General features: G+C 41.2%; 1 protein-coding gene across 3 annotated transcripts in view; it reads right to left on the bottom strand.

The window, feature by feature from the left end:
* Nucleotides 1–25,361, bottom strand: part of vps13c (vacuolar protein sorting 13 homolog C) — a 386,360-nt gene that overhangs the window by 356,996 nt on the left and 4,003 nt on the right. For 2 of the 3 annotated variants that reach the window (XM_059945986.1, XM_059945984.1), the window contains exons 2-5: nt 21,399–21,442; nt 14,173–14,215; nt 3,160–3,255; nt 2,142–2,243 (exon numbers count right to left, since the gene is read on the bottom strand). In XM_059945986.1, coding sequence (XP_059801969.1) covers nt 2,142–2,243; nt 3,160–3,255; nt 14,173–14,215; nt 21,399–21,442 — 285 coding nt within the window. Of the gene's footprint in view, nt 1–2,141; nt 2,244–3,159; nt 3,256–14,172; nt 14,216–21,398; nt 21,443–25,361 lie in introns of those variants that run through there. The other variant, XM_059945985.1, reaches the window with a different exon arrangement.

The raw sequence follows: 25,361 nt of genomic DNA, 5'->3' as shown, positions 1-25,361 counted from the left end.
CAAGAAGTATGCCCCTCCTCTTTTACTCTTCCCAGTGAGGTTTATCAATCTGTCCGCCCAGAACAGGGAGAACCCAGAAGGGTCGATGGCATGATCCAGTATCTCCTTCGTCAGCCAGGTCTCCGTGAAGCACAAAACGTTCCATTCCTTTGTTTCCTGCTTATATGAGATTCTGGCTCTCAGTTCACAAAGCTTGTTATCCAGGGACTGAAAAGTAGCCAGGAGAATGCTAAGGGGTGGCAGTTGATTTGCACGCTATCTCAGCCTCACCAGGATGCTAGTGCTTTTCCCTCGCCTCAAGCGTTTCTTCCAAGGTAGTGGCAGTCTAAGAGATGAGTCTCCCACGGATCGTGCAAGCAGGGGATCCCAGTGTTGAAAAGGCGGCACGTAGTGGGTAAATGCCATCTTTCCAATGTTCAGAAAGGTCAGTCTAACGTATCTGTTGTGACTATCGGCTACTTGTACAGAAAATACTAAGAAAATAGGAGGGTGGGGAGAAATAGTCGTTCTACTAATCAGGGATAATATCACAGCTGCACTCAGATGGGACATAATGAATTAAGATGCATGGGACCCATGGTAAATTGGCCAATGATTCAGAACTGGTTAGGGTTCAGAGGTCTGTGCATAACTTCCATCGGGGTCTTTTTACCCTTGCAGTTTCTTAACTGGGCAAGTCTCACAGCCTCAGCATTGCAGAGAGAGCAGCCCCCAGACTATCTGATCTGGCATTTAAATCATCCAAACGGCAGATCATACCTCACAATAGGACCATGGTCTCCACTGCAGCAAATAGCTCCAGACCTCGAATATACCGCCCAGCTTTAGGCCTTGATTTCGCTGCCAAAGAAGCTATTCTCAAACTCTCCAGATTAGCTTGGCACTTAGAGCAATCCAATCTCGTCCAAATCTTGACACCCTGCCTTTCCAGTCTATCTGGTATTTAAATTATCCGAGCAGCAGATCGTGCCACACATTAGGACCCAGGCTCCGCCAGAACAAATCACTCCAGGCCTAGAACATGTCACCCTGCGATTTGCTTTGGACCTAGATTTTGCTACCGAAGAAGCCATTCTTGACCTCTCCAAATCAGGTCAGCACTTAGAGAGATCCACCCTCGCACCCAGGTTAGTTGGATGGGCATCAGATCTCATATGCCTCAGCTTCTCCTCTCTGCATGGCTCCAATTCCAAGTGCATCAATTTTACAGCACACCAGCACGGAATATCTCTCAAATTCGCTTCGCCTTCGCACTCCTCTTCATTATTTGTGGTGATAGTTTACCACAATTTACTTCAAAAATAATTGTTATTGGAAATGTGTTTAATTATTTTTTTTTTTGCTTTCAAACTAGCAGTAAGCTGTCGCATGCCTTTGGTAACATCATTTTAAACCGGAAGATGCAGACATGGACAAACTTGAGTTGTTTTCTCTGGAGCAGTGGAAGCTGAAGGGAGTCTGACAGAGGTTTAGAAGATTATGAGAGGCATCTTTAGAGTAGACAGACAGTATCTTTTCCCCAGGGTAAAACTGTCTAATACCAGAGGGCATGCTTTTAAGGTGAGGAGTAATTTCAAAGGAGATGAGAAGGGCAAGTTTGTTTTTTAAATACAGAGAGTAGTGGGTGCCTGGAATGCGCTGCCTGGGTTGGTGGTCGAGGCAGAATCATTTCAGACTTTTATGAGACATTTAAAATATAATGTGAGAAAAAATAAGAGATGGATATTCTGTAGGCAGAATAGATTAGTTTAGTTAGCCACTTGATTACTAATTTCATTGGTTTGGCACAACATTGTGGAACAAAGGTGCCTGTTCTTGTGCTGTACTTGTCTATGTCCAAGGTAAATATAAATATGGAATTTCAAATCTGTTAATTGAACATACTGTTGCAAAGTACACATCACAATTCCCTTAGTTACACCATGGTGAAATATTTTCTTTTCCGAATTACATCCAGTCTAAGAACACAACAGTATCAGTTTGGGTTATTTGTTGGTTTTGTACGTTTAACCAAACACTAACCCAATATACTTAAGAACAATTTTCTTTAGATTGAAACTCAAAATCTTGAATTCAAAAGTGAAAATTACATTTATATATAGTTAGAAAAACAGAAAACTATAAGATTTTGCCAAACATACCTTTTTTTGCTGCTTTTTCCAAGGCTTCTTCAATTCGCAGAAGTTCTTTTTGCTTATTTTCCTGCAATTGTTTCTCTTCCTTTTCTGCATCATATTGAATGCCTTGAAGAACAGTAACAGAATTAAATTTCTAAGCATATGTTTGCCTCTGTTAAAACCTTTATCTTGGCCTAAGCATGTAAAACCAAGTAACACAGCAGTCTGCACAAATACATCAACCCTTAGCCTTGTCTGGAAAAAAAACAGCAAATGCTGAAAATGTTCTGGCCAGACATTGTGTGCAGATGCAAGAGGCTTCAGGGGGTTAGAGACAGCCAGCTCCATCATTGGCACAAGAATACTGACCTTTGTGACAAAATACAATCCATGCGAAAAAAACACAAAAAGTATTTTCTCAAAAAAATGTGACCACCAATAAGTTATAAGAGCAGAGAAATAATGTGATACTAAACTTTGCATGCAAGTCACAAGGCAAAGCGTCTAAACCAAACCTCTGGTTCAGTAAAGGAGTATCTCTGCTATCTGTATCAAAGAAAGTCAATGTCTCAGACACCTCTGCCCAGTGACTGATAAACCTCTCCCCAAATCACATTAAATGTAAATCAAATAATAAGCAACAGTTGCTAGAAAATAGAAATAAAAAACATAAAATGACAGAAATGCTCAGCATGTTCCAATAAAGGCCATCAAACGTGAAACATTAACTGCTTCCCTTTTCCATATATGCTGTCTAAGCTGCTAAACGTTGCCAACCTGTTCAGGTTTTACCCTGAATCAGTGTAGATTTCATCAATCAAGAGGCACAGTGGACCTGGGCCAACTGCTAGAAAACTGCATGAACCACACCAACCACAATGTAATATATACCCTTAATCAAGCTCATCAAATATTTTGACTCCATTATTCACAAGGGACAGTAACGCACTTTCTTCAGATCTCATTTCAATTATTACATATTGCAAAAAAGGGTTAACAATATTTCAATTAGAGAAGTAAAAGAACATTCAATATGACTTACTTCCCTCTGGAACAATCAGAAGATGCAAACCATCCAATGTAGCTACCACTGCCTCACTGTACAGATTCTTCCATGGGATTTTCAAAGTAAGTTTGTCTAAAAGTGAAAAATGCAACAATTACCCAGAAACAAAGCACAAGATATGTATAACACTTGATCTGATTATATATAAATTAAGCCTTCAAGTGATTATGGCAATTCAACACTTCAAAAAATTTACAAGTTAAGTTTGACTTTTAGGTTCCTCATACAAGACCCGTGGACATCCTGATTAAATTGTAACACAAGTCAGTCCAGGAGATTGCATGTTGGTGCAGATAACCAAAGGCAGCACCTGCCATCAAGACAGAGGGAGAAGATGGAGTATTGAACCCTGTCTCTATTCTTGCAGGGGTGCGTGGTAAGGAGGCATTCAAACCAGCCCAACACTGGAGTAGGAGCTTAAGTATTTGCCCAACAAAGCTAGGGGGTAGGTTAGTAATGAAGGATCCAAACTCTGAAGCCATGAACAAGATAGCATGTTGTTCATTAAGAACAAATCAACATTTTTTATTTTTCAAGAACTCTATCAACACTTGCAATTAGCACACTAAAAAATTAACATGACAATTTGCAACCAAAAGTTGTTGCACATATTGGAATAACACCATTGGTAGAAAAAGAAATGAATACAGGGAAAAAAATCAGTAAGTTAAAAAGCAGGACTTCAAGGTCAAAAGACCTAAGAGCATTCAGGCTGTTCTGCCCTTTGAGTCTGCTCCATCACAGTTGATTTATTTTTCCTCTCAACCCCATTCTCCTGCCTTCTCCCCATAACATCTGACGTCCTTACTGATCAAGAATCTATTCACCAACACTTTAAATAAACGCAGAGATTTGGCCTCCACCTTGTCTGTGGCATTAATTCCACAGATTCACCACCATCTAGCAAAAGAAATTCCTCCTCAAAGGTTATATGTCTGAAAATCTCCCTGTGTTACACTGTAATGAGGGTAGCAATAGAAAGATATAATAGATGAATATGTGGTGATGCAACTGGTACAAGAGCATTTCATGTTCTTGAACTACTGGGGCAGTGGTGACCAAGACAATACAGATGGGCTGAATCTGAACTGGAGGAGGGACCATATCCTGGTGGGGAGGCTTGCTCAAGCTACACAGGAGGGTTTAAACTAGTCTAGTAGTGGATGAGACCAAAGTAGTCGTGTGTCAAATATTGAAGCTGAAGTAAGCAAATCCAGTAGGCAGGACAGACAGAAGCAAGAGAGGAAGTGAGGAAAACCTCATGGACTAAGCTACATTTATTTTACTGCAAGAATCTTGACAAGTAAGACAGATGAACTTAGGCAAAAGACAAATACATGGGACTGGGATAACTTAACTATTACAGAAACAAGGTGGATCACAAGAGATAGGAGCAGAATGAGGACATTCGGCCAATCAAGCCTGCTCTATTTCATTATGGCTGGTCCACTTTCCCTCTCAATCCCATTCTCCTGCCTTTTCCCCATAAATTTCCAAGCCCTGATTAATCAAGAACCTAACAGCCTCCGCCTTAAATACACCCAATGACCTGGCCTTCGCAGCCGCCTGTCACAACAAATTCGAAAAGGTTCAACACCTGCTGGCCAAAGAAATTCCTCATCTCCAATCTAAATGGACGTCCCTCTATTCTGAGGCTGTGCCCTCTGGTCCCAGGCTCTCCCAGTGAAAGGAAACATTCCTTACCACATCCACTCTTCCTTTCAACATTAAAAAGGTTTCAATGAGATTCTTTGAAATCCAGAGAGTCCAGGCCCAGAGTTATCAGATGCTCCTCATATGTTAATGCTTTCATTCCCGGGATCGTTCTTGTGAACCCCGTCTGAACCCTCTTCAATGCCAGCACATCCTTTCTAAGATAAGGGGCCCAAAACTGCTCACAACACTCTGAGTCCTCATCAATGCCTGAAAAAGCCTCAGCATTAGAGGCAGATGCAATAGGGTCTTTTAAGAGACCCTTAGATAGGTACACGGAGCTTAGAAAAATAGGGGGTTATGCAGTGAGGAAATTCTAGGCAGTTTCTAGAGTAGGTTATGTGGTCGGCACAACATTGTGGGCCGAAGGGCCTGTAATGTGCTGCAGATTTTTATATTCTACTACATCCTTGCTTATGCATACTAGTCCTCTCGAAATTAATGCTTAACAGTACATTAGGCTTCCTTACCATTGCCTCAACCTACAAGCTAACCTTTAGAGAATCCGGCACAAGGACTCTCAAGTCCCTTTGCACCTATGATTTTTGATTTTTCTGCCCATTTAGAAAATAGTCAATGCTTTTGTTTCTTCTAACAAAGTGCATAACAATGCACTTCCCGACACTGTATTCAATCTGCCACCATTTCCCCATTCTCCCAATCTGTCTAAGTCCTCCTGAAGCCTCTCTTCTTCCTCAACACTATCTGCCCCTCTACCTAACTCCGTATCATCAAAAAACTTGGCCACAAAGCCATCAATTCGGTCATCCAAATCTTTCACATATACCATGAAAAGAAGTGGTCCTAACACTGACTCCTGCGGAACATCACTGGTCACCACCAGTTCCCTTTATTCCCACTCTTTGCCTCCTGCCAATCAGCCAATGCTCTACCATGCTAGTATCTTTCCTGTAATACCATGGGCTCTCATCGTGTTCACAGCTTCATGTGTGGCACCTTGCCAAAGGTCTTCTGAAAATCCAAGTACACAACATTTACTGATTTTCCTTTGTCTATCCTGCTTCTTATTTCCTCAATGACTGCCACCCTGTCACACTCACTTCAGTAATAAGCAAATGCTTTGAGAAGCTGGTCAAGGACTACCTCTGCAGCATGCTATCAACTCCCTACAATTCGCCTACCGACACAACCGATTGACAGATGACGCAATAGCCACAGCTCTACACACTTGGAGAGGATGGATGCTTATGTGAGAATGCTGTTCTTGGACTACAGTTCAGCATTCAACACCACAATTCCCACCAGGCTTGACAAGAAACTCAGAGACCTCGACCTTCACCTTGCCTTATGGAGCTGTCAGATCACTGGCAGATGTTAAGACTGGGCTCCCTCACCTCTGCCCCTTAACACAAGAGCTCATCAGGACTGTGTCCCAAGCCCCCTCCTTTACGCTCTGTATACCCATGATAGTGTCACCACCCACAGCTCCAACCTGCTAATTAAATTTGCTGACAATACTACACTGATTGGCCGGGAGCGGTACTAACATTCTTGCAGGGAAGTTTGCTAGTGCTTCTTGGGGGGGGGGGGGGGGTTTAAACTAAATTTGCAGAGGGCGGGGATCCAGAATGTGAGAGAGGATAGTGAGAGGAAGAATAAAGGACAGGTGGGGACTACACGGTTCCAGAATATTAAGTGTGAGTAGAGAAAGGTGAGGCGGAACAAGTGATAAGGAGGACACATGTACAGAGGGATGGTCTGACGGAACATGGAGTTAAATGTGTTGAAAGAATAAGTAAATTTAGGAAGGACAACAAAATTCTAGAGGCGTATAGCCCGATGGGAGTTCGGGGAGCTGGGTTAAGCACAATAGGCAGTGATTCAAACAGAGAGAGGAGAAATGGGCTAAAAATTCTATATCTGAATGCACGAAGTGTCAGAAATAAGGCAGATGAGCTTGAAGCTCAGGTGCAAATGGGTAACTATGATGTTGTTGGGATAACGGAGACATGGCTGCAGGGAGATCAGACCTGGGAAATGAATGTACAAGGGTATACGTGCCATCGTAGGGTCAGAAATGTGGGCATAGGGGGTGGGGTGGCCCTGTTGGTGAGGAATGAGATTCAGTCCTTTGCAAGTGGGGACATAGGGTCAGGAGAAGTAGAGTCTGTGTGGATAGAACTGAGGAACAGTAAGGGCAAAAGGACCCAAATGGATATTGTCTACAGGCCACCAAACAGCAGCATGGATATTGGGTGCAAGTTGAATAGGGAGTTAACATTGGCATGTGGCAAAGGTAATGTCACAGTAGTTATGGGGGATTTTAACATGCAAGTGAACTGGGAGAATCAGGTTGGTGCTGGACCCCAGGATAGGGAGTTTGTAGAGTGCCTACGGGATGCATTCTTGGAACAGCTTGTACGAGAGCCGACCAGGGACAAGACTATTCTGGATTTAGTGTTATGTAATGAACAGGATTTGATAAGTGATCTTGCAGTAAAGGAGCCATTAGGAGGTAGTGATCATAATATGATAAGTTTTTATCTGCAATTTGAGAAGGATAAGGGCAGCTCGGGGGTGTCAGTGTTGCAGTTGAACAGGGGAAACTATGAAGCCATGAGGGAGGAGCTGGCCAAAGTTGACTGGACGGATATCCTAGCAGAAAAGACAGTGGAACAGCAATGGCAGGTATTCTTGGGAATAATGCACAAGGTGCAAAATCAGTTCATCCTCCGGAGAAGGAAGGATTCAAAGGCGGGAAAGGGGCCACAGTGGTTGACAAAGGAAGTCAGAGATTGCATAGCATTAAAAAAAAGGAAGTATGACAGAGCTAAGGTGATTTGGAGGACAGATGATTGGGAAGTTTTTAAGGAACAACAGAACTTAACTAAAAAGGCAATACGGGGAGAAAAAATGAGGTACGAACGCAAGCTAGCCAGGAATATAAAGGAAGATAGCAAAAGCTTTTTTAGGTATGTGAAGAGAAAGAAGATAGTTAAGAACAATGTTGGGCCCTTGAAGAATAAAGGGTGGTCCTGGAAATTGCAGATGCATTGGTAATCATTTTCCAATGTTGCTTTGATTCAGGATCAGTTCCTGAGGATTGAAGAATGGCTAATGTTATTCCACTTGTTAAGAAAGGAGGGAGGGAGAAAACAGAGAACTATCGACCTGTCAGCCTGACATCGGTGGTGGGGAAGATGCTAGAGTCCATTATTAAGGATGAAATAGTGGCATATCTAGATAGCAGTGATAGGATTGGGCCGAGCCAGCATGGATTTACCAAGGATAAATCATGTTTGACTAATCTGTTGGAGTTTTTCGAGGATGTAACCAGGAAGTTAGACAGGGGAGATCCAGTGGATGTAGTGTACCTCGATTTTCAGAAGGCATTTGATAAGGTCCCACATAGGAGATTGGTGGGTAAAATCAAAGCTCATGGCATCGGGGGGAAGACATTGACATGGATAGAAAACTGGTTGGCAGATAGAAAGCAAAGGGTAGCGGTGAATGGGTGTTTCTCAGAATGGCAGGTGGTGACTAGTGGGGTGCCACAGGGCTTGGTATTGGGACCACAGCTGTTTACAATTTACGTCAACGATTTAGATGAAGGCACTGAGAATAACATCAGCAAACTTGCTGATGATACTAAGCTGCGTGGCAGTGTGACATGTGATGAGGATGTTAGGAGAATTCAGGGTGACTTGGATAGGCTGGGTGAGTGGACAGATACTTGGCAGATGACGTTTAATGTGAATAAGTGTGAGGTTATCCACTTTGGGAGTAAGAACAGGAAGGCAGATTATTATCTGAATGGTGTAGAGTTAGGTAAGGAAGAAATACAAAGAGATCTAGGAGACCTTGTTCATCAGTCACTGAAGGTGAATGAGCAAGTGCAGCAAGCAGTGAAGAAGGCTAATGGAATGTTGGCCTTTATTACAAAGGGAATTGAGTACAAGAGCAAGGAAATCCTCTTGCATTTGTACAGAGCCCTGGTGAGACCACACCTGGAGTATTATGTACAGTTTTGGTCTCCAGGGTTAAGGAAGGACATCCTGGCTATAGAGGAAGTGCAGCGTAGATTCACGAGGTTAATTCCTGGGATGTCTGGACTGTCTTGCGCAGAGAGGTTAGAGAGACTGGGCTTGTACACGCTGGAATTAAGAAGATTGAGAGGGGATCTGATTGAAGCATATAAGATTATTAAGGGATTGGACAAGATAGAGGAAGGAAATATGTTCCAGATGCTGGGAGAGTCCAGTACCAGAGGGCATGGTTTGAGAATAAGGGGTAGGTCATTTAGGACAGAGTTAAGGAAAAACTTCTTCTCCCAGAGAGTTGTGGGGGTCTGGAATGCACTGCCTCGGAAGGTAGTGGAGGCGGTGCAGGCTCGAAGGGCCGAATGGTCTACTTCTGCACCTATTGTCTATTGTCTATCTCAAATAATAACAAGGCAGCCTACAGAGAAGAAGTCATCACCCTGACACAGTGGTGTCAAGAAAATAACCTCTCCCTCAATGTCGCCAAAACAAAGGAGCTGTTGTGCACTACAGGAGGAACAGAGACAGACTAGCCCCTATTGCCTTCAATGGATCTGGAGTTGAGAGGGTGAACAGCTTCAAGTTCCTCGGTATGCATTCACCGAGGACCACACTTAGTCTGTACATACCAGCTGTGTGCTGGAAAAAAGCACAACGGCACCACTTCCATCTCAAACGGATGAAGAAGTTTGGCATGAGTCCCCAAATCCCAAGAACTTTCTATAGGGGCACAACTGAGAGCATCCTGACTGGCTGTATCATTGTCTGGTATGGGAACTGTACTTCCCTCAATCGCAGGCTCTGCAAAGAGTGGTGCAGACAGCTCAGCGCATCTGTGGACATGAACTTTCCACTATTCAGAACATTTACAATGAAAGGTGCATAAAAAGTCACCCTAACCACAAACTGCTCCAGCTGCTACCATCCAGGAAATGGTACCACAGCATTGAAGGCAGGAGCAACAGGCTCTGGGACAGTTTCTTCCACCAGGCCATCAAACTGATTAATTCATGCTGACACAATTGTATTTTTAAGCTATACTAACTGTTCTGTTGTATATTGTACTGTACAAACTATTATAAATTATAATAATTTGCACATTGCACATTTTTCCTCATATGTGAAGGATGTAAGAAATAAAGTCAATTCAATTTAAGAATTCCAATAGATTTGTCAGACAAGATCTTCCCTTGACTACGGCCTATTTTATCATATGCCTCCAAGCAGTCTGAGACCTCATCCTAAATAATTGACTCTAAAATCCTCCCAATCACTGAGGTCAGGCTAACTAGCCTGTAATTTTGTTTCTTCTGCCTCTCTCCCTTCTTGAAGAGTGGAGTGACATTTGCAATTTTCCAATGCTCTGGAAGCATGCCAGAATCTTGTGATTCTTGAAAAACCATTACCAATGGTTCCATAATCTCCCTAGCCACCTCTTTCAGAACCCTGGTCACTTACCCACCTTCAGACCTTTCAGCTTCCCTAGCACCTTTTAATAATAGCAATTGCACTCACTTCTGCTCCCTGACACTCCCAAACTTCCAACATACTGTTAAGTGTCTTCCACAGTGAAGATGGAAGCAAAACACTTGTTCAGTTTGTCCGCTATTTTCTTGTGATTTCCATTACTACCTGTCCAACATCATTTCCCAGTGGTCCAATATCTACTCTCACCTCGATTTTATTCTTTGTATAACTGAAATATCTTTGGTATCCTTTTTGATATAATTGGCTAGCTTACCTTCATATTTCATCTTTTCCCTTCTTATGGCTTTTTAGGTGCCTTCTGTTGGTTTCTAAAAGCTGCCCTCTAATTTCCCACTAATCTTTTCTCTATCATATGCCCTCTCTTCTGCTTTTACGGTCTTTTTGCCTCCTCATCAGCCACTGCTATATCATCCTCCCTTTAGAACATTTCTGCTTCTTTGGAATGTATCTATCCTGCACCTTTTAAATTGCTCCCATAAACTCCAGCCATTGCTGTTCTGCTATCATCCCTGCTAGTGTTCCCTTTCAATCAACTTTGGCCAGCTCCTCTGTTGTGCCTCTACAATTCCATTTATTCCACTGTAATACAGATACATCTGACATCTCATTGAGGGATGAGCATGACTGGCAGCTCAATGTTGCAGAGTACATATGCAATGGGCATAATAGAGTTACAGGTAAGAAAGGAGGGGAGACTACACTATTAATTAAGGAAGACATATGCAATACTTATAGAGGATATTCCTGGGGGAAGGTCCAGTGAAGCTTTTGGGGTAGAGTTTAAGAATAAGGTGATAATCAATTCAATGAGATTATACTACAGGTATCCCCCACTTTTTGAAAGTTCGCTTTATGCCACTTCACTTTTACGAAAGACCTACATTAGTACCTGTTTTCGCTAACCAGAAGAAATCCGAAGAGGATTTTCGCTTTTACGAAAAAAAGCGAAAAGGGAAAATAGCATTGAGCATTTGTTCTGCAGCAAGCCATTATAGAGGCAGCTCGCACCCTGAGCAGCAAGAGTGGCACCACCAAGCCCCTTCCCCGGGAACTACATTCAGCATCAAGCCACCATAGCTTTGAACTGTGTCTGTGAGCCTCTGTGCTTTATTTTGTACATCCATTAGCAAGATGTGTCCTAAGGTATCAGAAAAGGCTAACAGAGCTCATAAGGGTGTTACAGTTAGCGTAAAGTTGGAAGTAATTAAGCGTTTTGATCGTAGTGAATGAAATAAAGACATTGTGCATGCGTTGAACTTGCCTGCATCCACCATTCGTACTATTTACACGCAGAGAGAAAGAATCTTAAAAGCTGCCGATGTTACTATTGGTTCTGCTATTAGCAAAGTGGTCTCTTTCAGTCAGCATCCATTCACTTCCCAATTCTGGTAAGTGAAACTACACTGTACATACATAACTTCTACTTTATATAGGCTGTGTACATATCATATCATTCCTGTTTTTACTATATGTTACTGGTATTTTAGGTTTTATGTGTTATTTGATATGATTTGGTAGGTTATTTTTTGAGTCTGGGAATGCTCAAAAATTTTTCCCATATAAATTAATGGCAACTGCTTCTTCACTTTACGCCATTTCGGCTTACGAAAGGTTTCATAGGAATGCTCTATTTTCAGATAGCAGGGAAAACCTGTATAGGCTTTCCAAAAGCCAGTGAGAATTAGAAGAACAAATATGTAGGGATACCCTGTCTGCCCATGAGGCCAATTTCGGGGAGCTATTCGCATCTGATCCTTGATCTCTAGGTTCTGCAATACTCCACTGTATCCTGCTATTTACTGTGGGGCCTTGCCCTAGTTTGACTTCCCAAGGTGCTACATCTTGTATTTGTCCAAGTTGAATGCCACATGCCATTTCTCAACTCACTTACATCACTAACAAAGATTTAAACAATTATATGTAAAGAAAGGAAAAACAGTCGTGGTTGATGAGGTCACAAACAAGAGAAAATCTGCAGATGCTGGAAATCCAAGCATCACACACAAAGTGCTAAAGGAACTCAGCAAGCCAGGTAGCACCTATGGAAAAAGTACAGTCGACATTTCAGGCCAAAACCCTTCAGTCCTGCCAAAGAGTAGCAGAGAGTCAGAAAATCAAATGATCAAGAACATCAACATGGAATTAAGAAAGGAGACATATTAGAAGTACTATAATGTTGCACCACCATTGGAATATATTTTCAGAGGAACAGGCTTAAAAAGTCTCCTTTAAAAAATCAAAAAATTGGAATATTGCCACATCTGTGACTACTCAAAATAAAGGAGCGTCTTGGAACTTTCTGAGCAGCTCTTGTACCTTTGGGAACCCCTGAAAACTAAGGTCAAAGAGAGATAGCACACCAACATCTCATAAACTATCCACCCATCTATACCACCAAAATCTCCTGCCCCAAAAGGAAGTGGAGTTTGTGGATCCCACACTGGCTTCAACAGTAATCTCAGAAACCACATGATGTAGGGTTTCAACCTGAAACACTGACAACACTTTCTTCCCTACAGGTGTTGCTTGACATGCTGAGTTCCTCTAACAGATTTTTGTTGCTCAGAACTCATAAGTAGAGTGGAAACAAGTTATCCTCTTTACTGGAAGACTGCTTAAGAAGATAATGAGGGAAGGGATGGTGGAGCAGCTGGTAAAGCAGTTGCCTTACAGCACCAGAGACCCAAGTTTAACCCTGTCCTCTGTCAGTGTAGAGTTTGCATGTTCTCCATGGTTTCACTCACGTGCTCCAATTTCCACCCATCTCCCAAAGACATACAGATTGGTGGGTTAATTAGCTGGTGTAGACTGCCCCTAGCATGTAAGCGCTGCTTTAATCTGGGAAAGGTTTTGGAGATCTGGGCAGAATATAATGGTACTAGTTCAGGATTAGTGTAAAAGGTGGTTAATGATCATCAATGAAGCAGTGGGCTGAAGAACCTCTTTTACGCTGTATCTATTTCTATTGAAGATAGGTGTTGGAATAATAGAGTTGTAACAGAAGGTGATTTCAACTTCTTTAATATTGATTGAGACAGCCATATTGTGAAGTGATTAGAAAGGGCAGAATTTATTCAATGTATCCAGAGGTAACACTTACTTGAACCCAAGATCCTTCTACAGTTCCATTTCTCCACCAGTACCTTCAACTGATCTACATTCTGTTGCATTCTTTGACAGCCATCTACACCAGAGATTCCCAATCTTTGTAATGCCATAGACCCCTACCATTAACCAAGAGGTCTGCCTAGGCTGAGAACACCTGTTCTACACTGTCAACAATTTTACCAATCTTTGTGTCATTTGCAAATTTATAACACATCCATTTATATTTCCATCCGAGTTATTTTAATGCATCACAAAGTACAGAGGTCCCAGCACCGATACTTTCAGAACACCACTGGTCGCAGACTTCCAGCAGAATAACACCCTTCCACCCCTACTCTTTATGTTCTATGGGCATGCCTGTTCTGAATCCAAGATACAAGGTCACTGTTGATCTCATGCATCTTTATCTCCTTTTCTCTCATATCAAGCAATGTTAATCAAAAGCACAAGATGCAATGTCATTCAAGTCCAGTAAAGCAATTTGAAATTAATTTCATTGACAATATAGAAAATTATATTCTGTATTGGCATTAGATCAAATACCTAGCAGAACAGCAAACCCTGGGATTAGCCACTTACCTTTTGAACTCCAACTTTATTATGCGATTAATATTCCTAACTCAAAAAGTCATGGTTGGAAGAAAGTAAATTTGTACAACTGAACTGCACCATTACATACCTATTTGTCCAGCCTTGATTTTAAAAGGTACATCAAAATCATTCTGTTTGGGAATTAAAAATGAGGGAATAAAACATTAGTTTTGGTGAAGTACACAATACAAATTCACACATCAACAGAAATACTAAATGTATGAAACTGCCTTAACAGAGAAGAAAAGAATATTTCATAAAGTACATAACCCTCACCCTCCCAGCCAAGAGTCATTACACCAACTCACATTCTTAATCATAAACTCTCTCACCGAGTCACTGAACCAGAACCAACCAGAACAAGTCACTTGGCTTACTTTTAAAGAAAATCCTCTTCATTTCTGTTCCAAATGGACATCACTCTATCCAGATCCTTCAATATTCAATAGTTTTCATTCTCTAAACTCCAGCGAGTACAGGCGGAGAGCCATCAAATGCTCCTCATATGTTAACCATTTCATTCCCAAATTCATTCTCAAAAATCTCCTCTGGACCTTCTTCAATGCCAGCACAACTTTTCTTAGATAAGGGATCCAAGACTGCTCACAACACTGCAAGTGAGGCCTGTCAGTGCTTTATTAAAGCCTCTGGATTATATCCTTGACTTAATACTCTAGTCCTCTTGAAATGAATGCTAGCATTGCATTTGCCTTCCTTACCACTGATTTAAGCTACGTCCACACTAGAGCAGATAATTTTGAAAACGCTGATTTCTCGTAAAAACGATAGGCATCCACACCAAGCGTTTTTGAAAATACCTCCGGCCCACATTAAAACAGGTATTTGGGTTAATCTCTTCCTACTGAGTATGCACAGGACACATCCTCAGAAAACAAGCAACATGTTTGGTGTTGAATCTCGCAGTAAAAGTGCGTGTTTGTGCAATTACAGACTAGAAAAACTTAAAAGAGAATGGCCAAACAACAGACAGCTGTTGGCTCTCATGCAGGAGGACTTAAAACTAAAAAAAAACAAATGCCAGAGAGTATGGAGGCAACTGACAGAGAGTCCATGGACAGATTGACCTGGCTGACGACGAACATTGAAAAACTGACCAACTCTGTTGCATTAATAAAGCACCTTGTTAAATGTATAAAACATGTCTGCATCAGGGTTATCTTGTATTTCCATACAATGTTACAGTAGACTGTTACACATCTATCATCAGAGAAGTACTTGCATAAATAGGTAAACCACTTTCATACAAGCAAGGACAGAAAACAGGGCAAAGTGAGTATACTTATTTATTCAGTAAGTTATGGGTCAAAGTATTCGGTGAGTACATTTCTAACTCTTCTGGTTTCAGTCTTGTTGCCGTCTATTCTGAAATTGTTCGGTTGTGTGGGGGGTTGTGTTCAGGAAAATAATGAAATGCCACCATCTGTTCCGGCACGTCATGACAGCGTTTCTAGAAATCTCTGGTTACCCTTTCCACACTACTCCTGACCAAGCGGCATTTTCAAATTTACACACGCTGGAAGGCGTTTTAGAAAAGCTCCGTTTTCGGGGGAGGAAAACACCGTTTCAGTGCGGACGGAGGGTCAAAATGAAGAGAAAAAGCTTCAGTTACAGATTTATCTGGTCTAGTGTGGACGTAGCCTTACTCTCATGTGTTTCGTCACTCCTAAGCATTGGGATAACTCATCCATTCATTGATCCAGTCTGTCTACCTGATTATAGAGCTTCATATACCATCTGGGTAGTCTCCAGCCCCTTGGCATGAAAACTGAATTCTCCAACTTCTGGTAATTCCCTCCCTCTCCCTTCCCCCATCCCAGTTTCACTCTGCCGCCTCCTCCAGCTGCCCATCACCTCTCTCATGATTCTGCCTTCTTCTACTACACATAGTGCTTTCCCCTTACATTCCTTCTTCACCTTTCCTGCCTATCCCCTCCCCCACCCCTTGATCTTTCCTCTTATTGGTTTTTCACTTGGCACCTACCAGCCTTCTCCTTCCCACCCTCCCCCCACCTTCTTTATAGGGCCCCAGTCCCCTCCCGCTTCAGTCCTAACGAAGGGTCTCGGCCCGAAACAGTGACTTCATTTCCACGGATGCTGCCTGATCTGCTGAGTTCCTCCAGCATGTTGTACAGATCTATCCCTTGTTCTTTGGATGACTTCCATTTCCTCGATGTGTAGCCACCTGGCTAGGCTTTTGATGTACATAAGCCGAGGTCTTCCTCTGGGTTTGCTCCCTTCGATCTTTCCAGATGTAATCCATAAGACCATAATATATAAGAGCAGAATTAGGCCATTCTGGCCATAGACTCTGCTCCAGCATTCTATTGCGGCTGATTTATTTTTCCCCTCAACCCCACTCTCCTGCCTCTTCCCTCTAACCTTTGACATGTATACTCATCAAGAACCTATCAACCTCCACTTTAAAATACCCAATGACTTGATCTCCACAGCTGTCTATGCCAATGAATTCCAGATTCACCTCACTCTGGCTAAAGAAATTCCTCCTCACTTCTGTCCAAAAGGGACATCCACCTATTCTGAGGCTGTGCCCTCTGGTCCTAGTTTCTCCTACTATTGGAAGCATCTTCTCTATTCAGATCTTCCAATATTCGACAGGTTTCAATGAGATCACCCCTCATTCTTCTGAACTCCAAAAAGTACAAACCCAGAACCATGAAACATTCCTCAAACATTAACCCTTTTATTCCACAAATCATTCTCATAAAGCCCCCCGGATCCTCTCCAATGCCAGCACATCCATTCTTCGATATGGAATCCAAACCTCTCATAATGCTCCAAATATAGTCTGACCAATACCTTTAAAGCCTCAGCATTGCATTCTTGTTTTTATTTATTTATTTTTATTTACAGATACAGTGCATAACAGACCCTTCTGGCTCTACGAGCCATGATACCCAGTAACCCACCTATTTAACCTTAGTGTAATCACAGGATAATTTACAATGGCCAATTAACCTCAAAACCTTTGGACTATGGGAGGAAACTGGAGCATCTGGAAGAAACACACATGCTTACTGGATGAACGTACAAACTTCTTACAGAAGACGTCAGAATTGAACTCTGAATTCTGTCACCCCGAGATCTAATGTTAATCACTTTGCCACTGTGGCACTCGTTTTCTAGTATTTTATATTCTAGTCCTCTCAAAATGCATGCTAACATTGCATATGTCTTCCTTACTAATGAATCAACCTGCAAGTTAAACTTCAGGCAATTCTGCACTAGAATTCACAAACTTCTTTGCACCTCCAACTTCTGAATTCCCTCGTTTAGAAAATAGTCTATGTCTTTATTTCTTCTACCAAAATGCATGATCTAGATTTCCTGCACTGTATTCTATCTGCCATTTCTTTACCTATTCACAACTGCCCAAGTCTTTCTCAGATGCCTTAATTCTTCAACATTACATGCCCTTCCACCTAACTTTGTATCATCCATAATCCACAAGGTGCTCAATTCAAACACCTAGATCATCATCTGGTTGAGTCAACCAGAAAAAGCCCCTTTATTCCCATTCTTTGGCTCCTCTCAGTAAAGCCAATCTTCTGTCCATGCCAGCATCTTTCCTTGTTTAGAAGTCTTTAACAGCCTGTGGCATTTTAACTAAGGCCTTATGAAAATCTAAGTAAGCAACATCCACTGACTCTCCTTTTGTCTTCAGAGAACTAAAGACCAGCGGATTGGAAGTTGCCGTCAAGACAAGGATTAGAGTTAGTGGGAAAGCAAATATTATCAGTTTCTTATCATCTAATATTAGATCTCACCACTGACCACATCATCTCCTCCCAACCCATTTATACCTTCTGCAGGGACCACTCTGTCCATGACTCACTGGTCCACTCATCCTTCTCCACATATCCTGAACCCTGGAACTTTCCCCTGCAAATACAAGAGGTATAATACTTGCTATTATACCTCTTCCCTCACCACCATCCAGGGACCTAAAAGGCCTTTCCAGGTGAGGAGAAGAATCATATGCACCTTCTCCAATCTTGTCTGCATCATCTGCTGCTCCTGATATAGCCTCCTCTACATCAGTTGATGAACCACAGACAAGAGCACCACAATGGTCATCCTGAATTCCCAACTGCTTGCTATTCAATTCCCTTTCCAATCCCCAGACAGACCCACCCATCCTCAGCCTCTTCCACTGCCAGGGTGAGGCCCAATGAAAACCAGGGAACACTTTATATTCCACCTGGATAGTCTAAGCTCCAATGTTACTCACGCAGAATTTTCCAGTTTTATTTAACCCTCACTTCTGGTATGTTTTCTTCTGCTTTCACACCCCCCCCCCCACTTCCTGATCTAACTCTCGTCCTCCAAACTTTGTTTCCTTTCCCGTACCACCCACTCAGCACACCACTTCACCCCATTGTCTATTTTCTTTCTCTCTCCCTCTCCCAGTTCCAATAATTCACCACCTACTACACATAAAGTGCTTCTGTTGTCCCTAAGGGGCCTTACTTTCAACATGAGCATTATCTGCGTAATACAATGCAGAAGCATACTCTCCAGCCTAATTCACCCATGCCAGTTCAAGTGTCTCCCTAAACTGGTTCTATTTTCCTGGGTGGACTGCAGGAAGCTTCTCCCAAATTAGAGAAGATAACATCAAAGAACATAGATTTAAGGTAAGGAGCAAGAGATTTACAGGGGGACTTTCCTTACCCAGTGCAAGGTGATGGCCTAAAATCAACAGCTGGAGAAAGTACTGGAAGAAGAACAGCTGACAACATTTAATGGGTGTCTATACAAGCATCTGAATTGCCCAAACTAGAAGGCCATGGGTCAAGTGCAGGAAGATGGAATTGATACATTGTCCACTGGCTGGCATGGATGTGGTAGACTAAATGGCCTGCTTTCCTGCCATCTTGCCACAGGGCTCTAAAGCGAAAGCTGTTAAACTGCTCAGCGAACAACACACACTAAATGCTGGTGGAACACAGCAGGCCAGGCAGCATCTATAGGGAGAAGCACTGTCGACATTTCGGGCCGAGACCCTCATAGTTCCCACACCCCGCACTTCCCATTTCTACCTAAAAAAAAATTGCTTGGGGGGGGGGGGGGGGAAATCTCTTTACCTTTTATAAATTGACCCCTCAGCCTCCTAAACTCCAGTGAGAATAATCCCTGACTATCTAATCTCCCCTCATAATACAGCCCTCTATTCCAGGTTAATCTCTTTTGAACTTTTAAATGTCACATCTTTCCAAAGATATTTAATACAGAACAAGATAAAAGTAAAACCCAATTTGACATCAATTGAATATCCTGCAGCTATGATCATACCAATCAAATATGTATACTAACAGAAATTATTATTGCACTGTAAGTCACATTGTCTTAACTATGTATGAATTGAAACACGTCAAATACAAGTTGCTAATTACCATTGTTACTGTCTATAGCTGCAAATTTCAAACTATGCCCAGCTCTCTACTGCACATAAAATGATAGCCAAATTTTATAGATTCATTTTCCTATCCAAACTTTCATTTTCTTTGACTATATGGTGATCACCATTATGTTTTGCTTAGACCACACAGGAAGAACTCAACTGACCAAAGGAAAATAAATCATCAAATCACTCAACAATATATTTACCTTGTATGCTGCACAGGCAGCTATCAAAATAATTGAGGACAAAACATATCAAACCAAAAATACACGTACACACACATACACAAGCACTAGACTTAAGTTGTTCCCCAATCTTGGCAATTTAATTGTAAGCGTTTCATCATCATGCAAGGAGGCAACATGACTGCACTGTTAATTGGGGTGTGTCCTTTGAATGCTTGGCCTTTATATACTTAACAATCATGAATTTTATTTTCATCTTGAGTAAGCACAGTTATATCTGACTTCATAACTTCTATTTATAGAGCATCTTGAATAAATAAAAGGCCCCAAAGCAATTTAAAAGAGTAATATCACCTGAAATCCACCCCAAACTGCAAGAGAAATTAGGATTGAGCATCAACAATTCAATCGAAGAGCCAGAGCTCAGGAAGTACTTTAAAATAATTAAAAACTTAGAGGTCATTAAGTATTAAGCGGAACATTGAATGCCAACTAAAGCCCAGCTATAAAATTCAAAGGATGAGCAAGATCCTTGTGAATGGAAGAGATTTGAAAACAATGAAGAGGATTTTAAAATCATGGCATTGCTTAACCCAGAACCAACAGAATGTGAATACAGATAATGGAATTTAATCAGATAGAACAAAGAGAACAAAACTTGGATGCCCTCAAGCTCATCGAGAGAAAAACAAGAGAGGCCTGCCAGAAATGCATTGCCATGGTTAAATCTGCACATAACAAAAGTATCACACATAAAATGCTGGAGAAACTCAGCAAACCAGACAGTATCTATGGATGAAAGTAAATGGTCGATGTTTTGGACCAAGACCCTTCATCAGGACTGTGTTGCTTGGGTTTCCAGCATCTGCAAATTTTCTCATGCTTGTTTTATGACAAAAGTATGTGTTACAGAGCAGATGAGTTGTGACAGAGGCAGTCAGCTGATGTTTAGTACCGAAAAACAAGATGTTAGTGATGGCAAGACACACTGCCTGATGCTAAGCTCGGGCTCAAATCTGGCCAACCATCTAAAAGAGAAATGGAATCAATTTCTGGGGAACAAAGAATACAACAGCTTTGGTCTTTCTGATATTCACTGTCACAGATACATATGCATTAATTCATGATGCAAGAAATACATATATCAATGCTGATTTTAGACATTCATAGTACATAGAATAGTACAGCACAGTACAGGCCCTTCAGTCCACAATGTTGTGCTGATCTTTTAACTTACTCCAAGTACAATCTGAACTTTTGCTTCCAACGTAGCCCTTCATTTTCCTTTCAACCATGCAACTACCCAAAAGTGTCTTCAATGTCCCTATGAAACCTGTCTCTACAACTACACCTGTTAGGGTGTTCCACACACTTAAAAAAAACCTACTTCTGACGTCCCCCCAAAATTTTTCTCCAATCACCTTAAAATGATGTTGTCTTGAATTAGCCACTGCCAGCCTGGGAAAAAGGTGCTAGCCGTTCAGTCAATCAATACCTCTCATTCAGCAGCCCTTCTGAACAATTAAGAACAACCAGGCAATGTGTACAGTCACCGACTTTCTACTCAATACCATAAACCTGAAATGAACAAGTACTGGGAATCTCACTACATGCTCTGGAAAAGAAAGCATTCCTCAAACAAAAAAAAGTCAAGTCAAAGTCTGTACCACCTAATTAAATACTTACCAGTGCATTTTCTTTGATCTGCAGCTTCTCAAGTACCACATTTCCTGAAACAAAATAACAGTCATTAACAAGGTATCATGGACTGTGCAATTACATAATAAACATCTAGCAATTCTCTCCCATAACTGCAAATTAATTTAATTTCAAAGAAACATACAAATACAACTTCAGGAGCAACAGATTAATAAAATGGCTTTTACTATTTTGAATATGCAGCAAAAGTACAATCAAATGAAGGAACTTCAATCTGAAGTATTAAAATTTGATTCTCTTTCCATAATGTGATCTCATCTGCAGAGCTTTTCAAGGACTTCCTGTTCTGCATTTCTGTCTTCGTCGTTGTGGTTATTGACTTCAGTAGCAGTCTGTGTAACTACTTAATTAACAGAATCTTACAGCAGAGAAAGAGATCCTTGCAGTTTAGCTCATTCTCACCAACTGTGTTGCCTATTTACACTAATTCCATTTGTCTGCATTAGGCCCATATTCCTCAACTCCTTTCTTATCCAAGTACTCGTCCAAATGCTTCTTCAACATTGTAACTGTACCCACCATGTCCTTTAGGATCACATTCCAGATAACCACAACAATGCAGAAAAAACTTATTCCTCAACATCTCTTAAATTTACCTCCTCACATCAAACCTGTGCCCTCTAGTTCTAAATTCCTGCCCTGGGAAATACCTTTTCTATTACACAAGTTTATACATTTTTATATGGTCACCCCTCAGTCTCCTCTGTTCCAATGAGAATAAACCATACCAACTACAGTCCTTCTGTATCTCTTAAAATCATTTGATCCAATGCTCTGCAATTTTTACATAAATAGGGTGAAGATAATGTGCTGGTATGAGTAAAAGACTAGAGCTTCGGAGCCCAATAGGAATAAAGATCGACAAACTGATATTACACTTGTGCCACAAGGAACACAAGTGGACCTCAGCCAACTATAATCAATATCATGAATCATATTTTTAAACTCAGCAATGTATACAGCTCACTTACAATAGAAAGCTGTAAGAGTACAGATCTCCAAAGCTTTGATAGCAGGTTTAAAATGTGGGCCAGAAGATGGCAATTATGAATAGATAAAATATATTTGATTTTGTTTTAACATGAAGACAACTGCAAGTGATTTAATATTAAATATGGAGAGGATGAAGAACATAAGATCCCGGAGGCACGGTGTCAAGATAAGAAGACCAGCATTTAGTGCTGAAGGAAAGGGAAATTTTGCTACTTGGAGAATTGCAGTTTTGTACTTCCCAACTGCCTACAGATCAGAGTCTAGATCAACAAACCTCTGCACACACTAAAGGAACAAAGTAAGTGGATATGGGGTGAATGTTCACTATGACTTAATTAATTTCAGTAAAGGTTTAAGAAGGATAACATTTGAGTTATCTGTTTCTAACTCGAAATCCTATAAATAGTGCTCCATTAAAGCAAGGGGCCCATGGACCCCAGGTTGGGAACCCTTGCTCTAGAATATACAGAGAGTGGTATTGGCCCTGTGAGATTTTAAAAAAATGGTTGTGAACCCCTAGTCTATAGACTGTTCTGCTCAAAGACCCCAGGAGATCAGCAGTTTCTAAGATACCCAAACCACCCTGTCTGGCACCAACAATCATTCTGCAAAGTCATTTAAGTCACATTTTTCCTCATTCTACTTGTTTGATCTGAACAACAACTGAAGCTTTTGACCTTGTCTGCATGCTTTTATGTACTGAGTTGTTGTCAAAATACTGACTAATTAGATATTTGCATTAACAAGCAAGTGTACCTAATAAAGTGGTCACTTGAAATAGTGATTGAGGTTGTTCTTTTGAAGTTTATTTAAGTGTGAGCTTGTTTTAAAGCATGAAACAGGCAACAATTTATAACATACAATGGAACCCCTGCATAATACTTACAATATCTAGAATAATTGTCAATGTTCTTTTGAGTACATTTTTAGCCAACCCTTCTTGAAAACAGATAGTTAAGCTTAGTTTATCTTTCTTGAAATTAATCTCTTTCATACCTTTCATAAATTTTAAAAACTCATTAAGATAAACATAATAAATTTCTCAATTCTGCATCAAAATTGAGAAAAGCACACACAGATTTCACCTTCAGCTGAAATGAGACAATTTCTATTCTTGCTCTTAAACAAGAAAAAGTTTGTTCACAGATGTAAGATGTTGAAAACTGCAACAAAATAACCATTGCTTTCCTATGAGTGGCAGGATACTCTTCTTTCACAGAAATCCAGAACTTGTCCACAGGCAGGTCAGTAAATCTCATTCTGAGTGTATGATCAGAGTGCAGCTAACAAAGTTCTTCTTCTTCTCTCAAAGTCAAGTTCTCAGGCCAAGCAGAAGATTCAGAAAAAGGGTCCTTCACCCAATCATACACTCGTGTTGAAAGGGAGGAAAAATACTGTTCAGTTTTGTTCTGCAGCTCTTCCAAATAGTTTTCATTAAGATTTGAGACTTTCCAATATCCTTCCCCACTCTCAAGTCCAAGTATCAGTGGAAACATTTCAAGAGTTCCTTTAGCAAAATTATTCTTTTCCAGAGATTCAGTTTCCCTTTAAATCCAAGAATCTTGTAATTTGAGGTCAAAACATTTTCTCCATTGCCTTGCAGAGACTTGTTCATCTGGTTCATATGACGGAAAATGTCTGTTAAGTAGGCTAGCTTCTGCAGCCAATCTTCATCTTCAAATCACTCACCAAAATCTGGCCTACTAGTTTCTTGAAAGTACTCTTGCAATTCACTTCTTGGCTCAAACACTCTGTTGAGAACTCTTCCCTCTGCTAAGCCTCTGGATTTCTGTATGCAGTAGGAGATTGGTGTGCTCTTTGTCCAGGTTTTCAGTTTTTTTTTAAAAAAAACATTCTCAAGTAAACTGGTCTTAAAGCTACTAAATAACTTGCATCTTGAGCCCTTTTGCTGACTGTGACTTTATTTTCAAAAGCTTTAACCTGTTTGCTTTAAGATTCCAATCGTCATTTAAAATACTCAGCACTTTTACATGTCACATGGCTGTGATCTGCAGCTATGAATCTTTTCAATTTTGCTGGAGCCATTGCTACATTTGTAAATTGTTTGCCACAGATGAGGCACAACGGAATAGGACAACTTGGATCACCAGTCCATGTAAAACCCATTGATAAGTAGCTTTCATTATAAAGACGGGCTTTTTGTGTCCATTGTTGCACTAGTACAGTGAAATGACTCAGAAGATTGTAACTGTTCATTGTTAACCTTATCAGAATTGTCCATAGGCCTAGGCCTACAACCCTCCACTTCCTTCCCACGTCTACTCTTCAAAAATCGCCAAACTGCACCATCTTTAGAATGAAAATTTCCATCCAATGTTCTACTACACTGGTAGTTTGTTCACTCCCTTAAGTCAGTCAGTGGCATGAAGGGAAGCTGGGGGAGGTAACTCGGGAGGAGAGACTGACGTCACAGCCCAAGTTGAGCTAGTCCATTCGATGCTCAAAATACGCACTTCACACTCCTCAACATCCTACCGTCCTGCCCTCCGTGAAATACAGCGCTCATCAATTATCAACACCCTCCTCTATCTTACCACAAAAACTGAGAGTGGACCAACTGCGCACTGCCATACTAGCCTAAGAGACCTCTAACAAGATTGCTAACAGGGTTGCTCAGTCATTGCCCATCACTGCAAGATCTAGCACTGAGCATTGCATGAAGTTCAAAAAAACAATGTTTTTTTTATCACAATCTCTCGCAGAACCCCAGGTGAGAAACCCTGATCTATTCTATCTGTGCCTCCCAAAATCTTATAAACCACCATCAGATCTCCCCTCAGCTTCCACCACTCCAAACAACCCAAGGTTGTCCAAACTCTCATAATAACACATGCCTTCTAAACCAGGCAACAACCTGGTAAATCTCTTCTGCACCCTTTCCATAGCCTCAACATCCTTCCTCTAATTAAGTGACTA

Source organism: Hypanus sabinus, chromosome 21, assembly GCF_030144855.1.
Source record: "Hypanus sabinus isolate sHypSab1 chromosome 21, sHypSab1.hap1, whole genome shotgun sequence".
NCBI lineage: Eukaryota > Metazoa > Chordata > Chondrichthyes > Myliobatiformes > Dasyatidae > Hypanus > Hypanus sabinus.
Note: the sequence above shows the minus strand (reverse complement) of the source record. Positions and strands in the feature narration are given on the sequence as shown.